This window comes from Corvus hawaiiensis, chromosome 12 (assembly GCF_020740725.1).
Source record: "Corvus hawaiiensis isolate bCorHaw1 chromosome 12, bCorHaw1.pri.cur, whole genome shotgun sequence".
NCBI lineage: Eukaryota > Metazoa > Chordata > Aves > Passeriformes > Corvidae > Corvus > Corvus hawaiiensis.
Genome location: NC_063224.1, coordinates 14,512,501 through 14,523,906, shown reverse-complemented (window position 1 = coordinate 14,523,906; position 11,406 = coordinate 14,512,501). Strand labels below are relative to the sequence as shown.

The 11,406-nt window shown below is 42.1% G+C and overlaps 1 protein-coding gene across 1 annotated transcript; it reads left to right on the top strand.

The window, feature by feature from the left end:
* Positions 1-8,014: 8,014 nt before the first annotated feature.
* LOC125332276 (cytochrome b-c1 complex subunit Rieske, mitochondrial) lies at positions 8,015-10,987 on the top strand. The gene is made up of 2 exons (XM_048317012.1): positions 8,015-8,253; positions 10,216-10,987. The coding sequence occupies exons 1-2, from the start codon at positions 8,043-8,045 to the stop codon at positions 10,824-10,826; spliced, it is 822 nt and encodes a 273-aa protein (XP_048172969.1). The 5' UTR covers positions 8,015-8,042; the 3' UTR covers positions 10,827-10,987.
* Positions 10,988-11,406: the final 419 nt, after the last annotated feature.

The window sequence follows — 11,406 nt, the reverse complement described above, 5'->3', positions numbered from 1 at the left end:
CAATTTTGCTGCACAGACAAACCCGAGGAAGATATTTCAGTGAAGCTTATGTTGTTGTGTTAAAGAAGCAAAGAGAATCACCCTGTTCACACTTTTAAAAGCTTCTCTGCTTTATAGGGTCCCTAGAGCAAAATTCTGAAAACACAAAGCAGTATTTTAGAAGCCCAAGTTTTTTCCTGTACCCAACATCTTTGCTGTGTCTGGCAACACACTGGATAAAGTGAGCCCAGACAGAACACAACACAACTTCTGTGCTCTGACATATTATATATTTTAAATTTAGATAATAAATAAGCTATTGCTCATCCTGCTACACTACATTCGTGGCATTCTTTTCATGTTATTCTTGATAGTAAAGAAGGTTGTGTTTTTCCTGTAAAGATTTTATATGTGCCCCACTTAAGCTAATGATGGCAAAGGAACAAGTCTGTCTGGGATTAGTGGAACTGAGAGCTCTGACTTTACATTGCTTCCATTCTGGACTGTAAATTGCCCACCAACGTTTCACCTGGTCCTCTGGCACCTCTTTATGCTCTTAATTTTCAGGACAGGTAGCAATATATTCCTTTTAATGACACAGAATTAGAGAAGGACACTGTGAAAACTAGACCCTTTTATAATATACTTTCTTTTGTCTTTTCAGACTTCAGTAAACAAGTAAAATTTCAGTTTCAGACTTTCAGTAAACAAGGGAAAATTTCAAATTCCTTCTCTTCACACAGTGCATCTTCACCACAATGCTGTGACACACTTTGCCACTGTTCAGCATGACTACAATAACTGAAGTGAAAAAAGACAGAAAAAGAGCCTGTAGCAGTATACAAAAAAAAAGGAGAACTAATATGAATGTACAGGCAGTAACAGGCCTCCTTATTCTAGCTAATACAATTATTGTTTAATAATAATAATTCACAGCTTAGCAAGACACACAGAGTTACCACTGACAGCAATGCAGGTTCCCGTAGCAGGGAACAAAATTATATACATGCATTTACATGCAAACTGCAAAAATCACCCTTTTTTCACCTTTCTTCTCAGATAATCCCAGACCAAAATCATTAAACTAATCTACATCCCTGGCTTGAGAAAAGTAAAAACCCTCTGCAATTAGCCATTTCCTCTGAATGAGCTTTGAAGCATAATCTGCCTTTTTATTCACATCGACTTCCTTTGCTAAATACACAGGGATGTGTGTTTCAATAACTGGAATCAGTGTATTTGCTCTCAATTGCACTGCTTGGTTCCAATCAGTGTTTATTTAACTGAACAAGCATTCCACAGCGATTTGTCACAACTAAGATTATCATCTGACATCCCTGAGATTGACCCACAGACACACACTCACTAAACTATTTTGAAAGTTAAGTTTGGCAAATTGAGAAAAAAATTTACACATTCAGTGACTCAGAAGGAACTTTCTACTTATGTGGGCTTTATGTAATAAAATTACTACTTCATGTATCTGCTGAAAATCTCATGCATCCCAGTATCCCATGGACCTATTCAACACACACAGTGCACCACTGTATGCAGATCTTTTTTCTTCTCCACTTCTGATGAAAAATCTGTAATTTCTGGTAGAAACACTTGGTGTGAATCTTTAAATGTTCTTGTACTTTATAATACTAAGTTTCATCCTAACTTTAAAAAAGTTTTCTAAGTCTTTCCATATTATATTCTAATTTTTCCCTCAGTAAAGAATGCTTTGTAAGTTTCCCTCAGCAGCTTTCATTAGTATATGTCTACTTCTTGCACCAAGGGTCACTAAAAGTATGAAAACATTAAATATAAACAATCTTAAAACTTGGAGTAACTCCACTGGGAGCCATTAGTAACAGCCTCAGTAGCATAATTATTCTCATAACTAAGCACAAAAAGGGAAGAAAAAGCTCTTATTTATTATTGCTATATATAAGGATAGAAAATAAAGGCATCACATAAAAAAACAAGCAGATGATAAAAAAAGAAAATCTTTCGCATTATAGGCAAGTTTCCACAAGCTACTATTGAAGCAGGTGCTTAAAAACACCCATAAGATCATTTAGGCAATTAGCTCATTCCAGGCACAGGTTACACACTTATCACACACAGAGATCAAACTGCAGCGTGAGTCCAGGGCCAGCTTTTTGTTCTCAGCATGGTGTTTTTAAACTGGCTGACGTCCCCTACAGTAACACAGAGCTGCAGTAATCCAGCCCAAACGAGGGAGGAACGCACACTGCAATATGTTACAATTTATTGGAGAATCAGCCCCTACAATTCAACTTAAGCATCCACATGAGAAAAGGCTACGGGCGAAGCCTCTGCACAGCAATTGTAAGGGGGAGGAAAGGGAGAAAGTTATGACATGGGGACACTTTCATTGCATTACCTCTTAATAGCATGGCTCCGTATTGCCAACAGCTACAAGCATTACAAAAAAGCTCTTCCTTTGCCATTATCTGCTTTATGCTGGTTTAAAGCTGATGTGAAGCCAAGGTTCAGCAACCTTGCATCAGGGAAAAGCTTAAAGGAGAGCACAATGATGATCAAAATCTGTACTACACACCATAAAATTGAGACAAAGTGATTTTCTTTGTCACTTTTTTAATGTCGCCCTCCTTATTCTGCCACTTCACCAAGGTTTCTAGTGGCATATCCATACATACAGTAGCAGGTGAGATTTTTTTTGGCCCTGCATCAAGCAGCAAGCTTTGCTCAAGTGCTACTATTCCCTTTCCCTGCTTCTGCTTTTTTAGTCCTAGGAAGATAGCTATTCTGACAAATCAATAATTTATGGTCCCCTGAAATGTTATAAATACTCTATTTCTGTAGGCTTTGTGCTTAACTGTGTAGCTAGGGGAGATCTGCTATCAGTCTCAGAAGAGTAAGTTACAGCTAAAGCTTCAAACAACACCTGGGGTTTGACCAACCAAAGGCAGGGCAGTGACATTCAGCAGACTGGGAAGCAGCAGTAACTCCTAATCCCTTCCTGTGCACAGCTCTGGGGAGAATTTCTTGTTCCCATCCCCACAAACATTCTCAGCTGGGCACCAGACACAAGATGGAGTTCTTCAAATGTATTAATTGCAAAAAATACATAAGCAGAGCAAAAGAAGCTGGGATTCTCCTTTGTTCAGCCTTTCAGTTTTAGTCAAAACTGGTCACAAAGTTGAAAAGTTTTGCTTCCATCTTCAAGCGTCATAAAAAATAAATAATAACTAGTAGTGGAAGCCAGATAGGAGTCAAACACATGCCCTTCAAGAAGTGTCAGGGATTTTTCATGAAATGTGAATAAAGAAAACAAGAGGAAAGGAGAAAATATTCTCCCTCAAACTGACATTTTGATGATGCTCCAGGCAACTTCATTTAGGTTTTAGCTGCTGCCTTGCTGAGCAGCCTTTGATGCTGCCCCAGGCAGTTCTCATCCAGCCTTTGGCTTCTGCTTGGTCAGACACCTTTTGGTGCCATTTCTGATTTGTGTGAGACCTTATCAATTTCACATACATATATATGACTTTTTTTGTCCATCTCACAATTATACAAATCTTTGATGTAATCTTAGGCTTAGTCTTTTAATTTTATTTACTTCAATGGGTTTTTTTTTCTTTCCTCTCTACAGCTGACTCAGAAAATCCCATTCTTTCTGCCCAATGGAATGCTTCACGTGCCTTGATTTTTCTATTCTTCTTTTTTTTTTTTCTTTTTGGGCAGGGTGGAGAAATATACCTTCATTGTATTTATCTCATTTTATACTCAAAACGTTGAGTGCATGTCTGTCAAAAACAAACATTCCATGCCCTTCTGCTCCAGGCAATTTATCTTGGCCTTATCAAGCAGGGCTATAAGAGATTTAGAATAAGATGGCTGCTGAGGCTGTGAACACCTGCTGATCACTCCTGCATTAACAGAAAGAATAGTAAAAAGCAGTCAGCAGATCTCTTCATCCCTCATGATACTTGAACTTAGTTCTTCCTTGACTGCCAAAGACTTGAATTTAGATTAGACTGTAGCATTGAGGTGTCATCATTTCAACTAGTTTGAGTAGGGGGAGAAAAAGGTTTGACCAATCAAATATCCCTAGATTTTTTTTCTTCTCATTTTTACTGCCCATTTTCATTCCTCACATTTCATACACATTCCTTTTGATCACACCCTGTGACTTTTCAAAGCGATAGACCAGCTTCAAAGAACATTCAAAGAATGTCTAACTATCAAAGGGTCTCCATAAGTTTAACCTTAAACGAACTGTATTGCATACACAAATATATCTTCAAATTTATGTGACAACTTCCCTAATACCACACGATGAGATCAAAATTGCTGTAACAAACATGAATTCTGCAAAGGAACCACTGCAGACATTTGGAGCTGCTCTCAGAGTAGGGTGCACTTATCTCAACAGTTGACGAACAACGACTGCTGTACTAACAACACTCCACAGGCGAAGTTTTTATTGGTTTATTTCTGAACAAGCTTATTCAGGAAAAAAAAAAATATCAACGATGCAAAACCAAGAAGCAAATGGAAACCCTAAAGTTGCAAGTTTAGTAGCACCACATTGTCAGAGGATAAAAATGATGCAAGATGACAAAGAACTCAAAGAAAGATAACATTCTGGTGAGCACAAATTCTGGTGAGATCAAATTGCCTGGGGTGACCAACATCTTATCAAAAAGTCATCCAAGTTCTGCAGTTTATCTCTAAGGAAAACAAACATGAGAATGAATTCTACATGGAGAAAGACACTGCACATACCCAAAAGCATTATAATACTTTTCATCTACTTCATAATGCTGCAGTCCTGACATCTTACAGCTTTTATATTAATGCAAATGAACTTTTAAGAAAACAAGAACGTTAAGCAGTATAGATTTGCATGAGGCTAACACTCTTATGAACGCTCAAAAACAATAACAGAGGTCTGTTTGGATGGTTTACACGCCATACTGGCATTTTACTTTCATGTTTGGCTGGAAAACCCTCAGTATTGATGCTCAGTAACATAAGCTAAACAACAGTTCTCAAAAAAACACCTACACACCAGAATGTGCTTTGTCATTTTAAAACTAAAATTATTCTTTTTTGAACTCTGATGACAGAATGTAGTTCCTTTTTGCTGTCATACTTTAATGTTTTATTCATGTTCTAACCATGCTGTAATTTGAATTCAGTCTTATGTCTTTAAAAAATTTACAACTGTTCTTTCCCAAATAATCACAGAATGAATGTTAAGGAATTGGAAGGGACCTTAAAGGTCATCTTGTCCCATCCTCCCCTGCCACTAGACCGCTCCAAGCCCCTTCCAACCTGGCCTTGGACACTTCCAGGCTTGGGGCATCCACAACCTCCCTGGGCAGCCTGTTTGAGTGTCTCGCCACTCTCACAGTAGGGAATTTCTTCCCAATATTTAACCTACTTTTCTCCTCTTTCAATTTATACCTGTTTCTCCTCGTCCTATAACTACTGTTCCATCACAGTACCTCATTTTGTCAAAAGCTCCATAAGTAGCAAGCACATTTTGCCAAATGTCTCTGGAAACAGCCCCCAGTCAGAATAATACATTGTTTGGGATGAGGCCGTATCTGCCAAACAGCTGAGCTGGGTTAGCAAACTCAAAACTTGCGTCATTGCCAAAGCTCAGAATCCTTAAAAAAATCCACAAAACAACCCAACAAAAAATTCCAAACCCCGCACCTAACAAACCCTTTATAAACATTAGCCCAAATCCTCACTTTCACCATTTTGTGGTGAACCACAAAATACCACCTTTAGCTCTACTAGCACTTGTTCAGTTGGGATCAGATCTTTCATGTGATTTCATTGTGGTCACAAGGAGGAGCAGAAGGCCAGGAACAGACCTTTTCGTTCTCATGACCAGTGACAGGACTTGAGGAAATGGCTGGGAGCTGAATCAGGGGAGATTTACATTCTATAGCAGGAAAGGTGGGCAACCCAAAGTGTGGCTGGGCACTGGAACAGGCTCCCCAGGGCAATGGGCACAGCTCCAAGCCTTGTCTGAGCTCAAGAAGCATTTGGACAATGGTCTCAGGTACATGGTGTGACCTTTGGGGTGTCCTGCTCAGGGTCAGGAGTTGGACTCAATGATCCTGATGGATCCCTTCCAATTCAGCACATTCTATGAGTCTATGACAATAATTTTGTAATCTGTTAGGTAATAGAAAATATCATGTTTCTGTAGCTCTTTTCCTCCTAAATAGTAATTATAAAAGTTGTACTGTTAAAATGGCCTTCCCAGTTTTCTCTCCTCCCTACCTGAATATTGTTTATTTCCACCCATATACTGAGTGACAGCCCTCATAGTTTCTACAAATTACCTTTGCTCCAGCATATAATTATGGTGTGCTTTAATTACTGCATCACCAGTAACTAGTTACCATCAGTACCATGAACCGAGTTGGGTAAATCATTATCTACTTAGGCTTAGATATCATAAACGTGCTGGGAAAGAAATAAATTATAGATCAATAGTAGTGGCACTAGAATGATCCATTCCACTTAATTAGAATTACCATATTTCAGTACAGTTAACAACAGCTGAAAAGAAAATGAAAAAGTCAACCCCTTGAATAAATCTTAATAAGGCCAGTCCTTAAACTACCATTCTACAGAGATGGGGAATTTTAATGCACAATCATAAAATAATTTAGTGGCAATATCATTATCAACAGCTGAATTTCAGAATAATAGTTCTTCATACAGCCAGTATGAACCACTAAAGCTTCACAGCCTTACATGAATGGACTGGGCTGGGTAGCTGGGAAATTGTTATATTTTCAGAGAATAGTTCAGCTTAAATGTCTTCAAACATATTTCTGTGTTAAGTTTATCCTATGTTTTGGGAAATTTTCAGAAGCTTAAACTGGTAAAAGGGTTGACTGAAACAGGTATGCATCCACCAGTGTATCCATCTGTACAGAACTAAATCTAACCATTGGAAGCTGTAACAAGTCAAGCACGAGACTACTATTATAAAGTAAAATAAATTTAAGGAAAAAAACCTAAAAAACTAAAAAAGAACTATAACAAACCACCAAAGAAATCTAGAGATATTTATTTACTTGTGCCAGTCATTAGTGGAAGGGGGGCTCTCTTCCTTAGCCCCGAGTGCTATAGCTATGTGATACATCTATGTGATATATCTACTGTCCCCTTAGCCTTACAATTAACCCCCACCCCCAGAACAGCCCCTGGCGTCGATTCGGTTGTTGTCAACGTGCTTTACATTTTCAAACTGGAAGTAAAATCTATCCCTCAACCAATTTCCTATGACAAGCTGAAAAAAATTAATCTTTTCCCAATTTGAAACTAATCCAGGACTACCTAAGGGAAAAAAAAAAAAATTAAATTACTAAGCTAAGGAAAAAAGAAACAAAAAGGCGCAAAAATCATGCACTGCACAAGAAATGGAAGAAATAATAAAGGGCATGTATTATCCTAGAAGCGACACGCTTCTCTTTTAAGTATTGTTTTTACATAGCTCAAAATCACATCCTAAGAACAGCAAGGAAAAAAAAAATCACTAACTCCTTCAAGGTGTTTTGGGGTGACATGGGTGTGTTTAAATGGATCCGTGTCCTGCAGCAGAGGCACCGGAGCGCTCCACAAACGCTTCCCCGAAATGTTCCAGTCTGGCCCCAGCTCTCTAGCGGGGATCAGTCAGCACAGTGTAGTGTGGGACGGCCCCACAACACACGGACGGCCCCTCCAAAGCGTTACACAGAAACACCGCAAAGGGGAACTGCGCCAAAAGACAGCAAGAGTACGCTGAAAGACAGGAAAAAGGGAAGGGACAAAATAGGGGGAAAAAGGGGGGGAGGGGGGAAAAAAGGGGGGGAAAAAAAGAAAGGGAAAAGGAAAAGAAAAAAAAGAAGAAAAGCAGCTCTCAAAGCTCTTTATTGTGCACGGTCCCCTCAGGGCACCCGCCTCCGCGCCTGCGTCACCCCCGCGCGCCGGCGCGTGACGTCACCCCGCGCGGGACCGCGGCGCCGTGACGTGTCGGGGCGCGCGCCGGCCGGGAAGGTCGCCGGGGGGACGCCGCCATGCTGTCCGTGGCCGCCCGCGCCGGGCCCTTCGCGCCCTTCGTGTCCGCCGCGGCCCACGCCGTGCCCGGCCCGCTCCGCCCGCTGGCCCCGGCGGCCGCGCGCCGGGAACAGAAGGTGCCGCTGGACCCGAAGCGGCCCGTGCTCTGCCGGGAGTCCCTGAGCGGCCGCGCCGCCCGCGGGGGGCTCGTCGCCAGCGCCAGCCTGAACGGTGCGGGCCGGGGGAGCGGCGGGGCGGGGGCGGCGGGAGCCGCGGGCACAGCGCGGGCCCTGCCAGCCCTCCCGGGAACCGCCCGGCCCGGCCCGGCCCGGCCCAGAGGCGGGGGAGCAGAGCCGGGAAGGAGAGCGGGCGGGCGGGCTGCGGGGGCCTGGGCCGTGTGAGGTTTTTAAATGTTTGATTTAGCTGTCACCGTTGCAGTCGGTCGCATTTACAACTACAGAGCTTGTTCAGGAGCACTTAAATGCCAGCTTCCGTTCGATGGCTCACAGAATGGGGCAGGCTGGAAAGGACCACAGTGGGTCATCTCTCTGCCCAAACAGGGTCAGCCCAGGGCACAGGATTGCGTCTAGGCGGTTCTAGAGTATCTCCGTTGAGCAAGATATCTCAGGTTATCGTTATTTTACCATTGAGAAAATGCAGCTAAATTCTGTCATTCGGGGAGGTTTTTAATTGTGGGCACCAGAGTAGAGGGGTGCAGTGAGAACACACGGTGTGTTTTACCCTGTCGGGAAAGTTTTTACCCAGGTCGGGAAAGCATCAGCCAGGGAGTGATCCCGAGGTGTTCTTTAGAACCCGACCTCTGGCCCAGGGGCTGTGGCTCTCCCTGACACTGATTTGCAGTTCCTGGAGAACTGGTGCCCGGCTCTGCAGCTGTCACTGACGGAACATTCTGCTTCAGAACAGTACAGAATGCACACATTTAATTCTGGGAGGGCAGTGCCGTGCAGAAGATGCTCTGTAGCAATTGGAGCTATGTACTTCACCTGACCCTCAGCTGTAAAGGGTTTGTTCAGGTGGAAATTCTACAAATGTGTAACTGATGTAGCTGACACTTAGCCATGCTCTGTGTTTTAATTAACATCAAACATGCTTTTCACTGAGTATAGCGAATTTTTAGAAGTTAATCATATTACTTGTTCCTGAATGCTTTTAAGTCTTCATACTGAAGTAACTTAGTATGGAGTACTACCTCAGAATTTTAATTTCCAGTTTAATTTCTTTGCAGTTAAAATCCTATAGGAAATACCTTCTCAGTGCTGAGTTACATGTAAATAAATGTAACTATTTTCCCCATTGTATTACATCTAAATCCCTGAGAATTAAACTTATAAGTACTTGAGACATCTCTTAATTTTCTGCCAGCTGCTAGAAAATACAAGGACTAAATAATACTCTTCTAAGTAACAGGTTGCACTTTGGCAAGTGACATGTTCTGTCATTGCCGTGTTCTTTAGCTTACAGATTTTCAGTGGGGGAAGCACTTTCTTTTGCTGGAGAAACTCATGGGAGGCCTTTTAGTTATCCTTCATATCCTGTTACTTGAGCACAGAGGTTTGATGTGGGAATCCCACTTGAAACTGGATAGTTATTAGCTTTATCCCTAAATCTTCTAAAAAGCAAGCCTGGGGACTGCAGGTTTAAAAATTATTTACTGTGGCTTTTAGCTTGGACAACAATTTAATAATGAAAGAGGATGCCTGATATTTTTAATTTTAAAAAGGCTTAACCACACAATATTATTACAGGCATAGAAGTTACTTCAGACAAAAGATAGCACAAAAGTGTTACACTGCAGATGTGCAAACTTCATCATTTTTCTTCTCAGCAGCTCTTTACAGGGAAGCATTTGAATGCAACACAGATCTGCCTTTTCTGAGCTAGTCATGGTATTCTGCAAGAGTTTTTTCTTGAAATATACTGAAAAAACAGTTCATTTATTTTTCAAATAATAGGGAAACCAGTTTCATAGATCACCTGTTAATCTACCAAAAATTTCCTCTGAAAACCATTTTCATACAACTTAAAATCGAAATGCTTAATTAATGGAATCCTACACAGCCTTTGGAATGACTTTCCCCATTGTTTCAAAAATGCAACTTAAAAAGTGTAATTTGAAATGTATTACTGTGTTTTACCTGGAAGTGGTGTCATTTGCTGTCCTTTTCCGTTCAGCCCCCGCCAGCGTTCGCTGTGTCCATAACGATGTCGCGGTCCCCGACTTCTCTGCCTATCGCCGCCAGGATGTGCAAGATGCCAACACGTCTTCCCAAGGCAGCAGTGATTCCAGGAAAGGGTTCTCCTACCTGATGACTGCAGCGACAGGTGTAGCAACTGCCTACGTTGCCAAGAATGTTGTCACCCAGTTTATTTCCAGCCTGAGTGCCTCTGCTGATGTGCTGGCCTTGTCAAAGATTGAGATCAAGCTGTCTGACATTCCAGAAGGCAAGAACATGGCTTTCAAGTGGAGAGGGAAGCCCCTTTTCGTGCGTCACAGAACCCAGGCAGAGATTAGTCAGGAAGCTGAAGTTGATCTATCTCAACTGAGGGATCCACAGCACGACTTAGACAGAGTGCAGAAGCCCGAGTGGGTGATCCTGGTGGGTGTGTGCACTCACCTGGGCTGTGTCCCCATCGCCAACTCCGGGGATTTTGGCGGGTACTACTGCCCCTGTCACGGCTCCCACTATGACGCCTCTGGCAGAATCAGGAAAGGCCCTGCTCCCTTAAACCTCGAGGTCCCAGTTTACCAGTTTGTTGGGGATGACATGGTGGTGGTCGGCTGAGAGACATGGTGCCTGCTCACCTCCACGTTCCTGGGAATGTACACCAGAAGGGTTAACTGAGGCATACTGTAAAACCAGATGAAATTAGCTGTCTAGATTCTCAACCAGAACTATGCTGAATACTGTGTTCAATTTCAATAAAAACTTGGAGTGAGCACTTAGTTCCTGACTTATGATAAAGTGTATTTCTTTGTGCACAGATTTCTAGTGTGTCCAGTCAAGGAGATGCTACAGCAGACCCAGAACACAGAGCCCTCCTGAAGGGCTGCTGATTCAAGGTAGACACTGAGCTACAAAGCCACAAAGAGATCTTTTAGCCAGCATTGGTCGTGCCAATACAGCTCAGAGCTGGTGCTTCAGCTGGGTGCAGAACAGGAGGAGAAACGAGGTTTGCTGTTTCTAGAACAAAGCAAAAAGACACCAGTTGTCCTGTACTTTGTGTTTGCTTCCCACTCTTTACCACTGATCTGAAAATACTTCTGTCCTGCACTGCACTGATGTGCTCCCTCAGTTGCAAAATAGAATTTTGGAAACTACAGAAAAGTACAACAGAATTTTCAATATACAAATAATACAAGCT

What these genes read in the sequence shown, in the direction of transcription:
- LOC125332276 (XM_048317012.1), top strand. Translation starts at nt 8,043, where the DNA reads ATGCTGTCCGTGGCCGCCCGCGCCGGGCCCTTCGCGCCCTTCGTGTCC. An exon ending in CGCCAGCGCCAGCCTGAACG is followed by an intron (nt 8,254 to 10,215) that starts GTGCGGGCCGGG and finishes TTTTCCGTTCAG; the next exon opens with CCCCCGCCAGCGTTCGCTGT.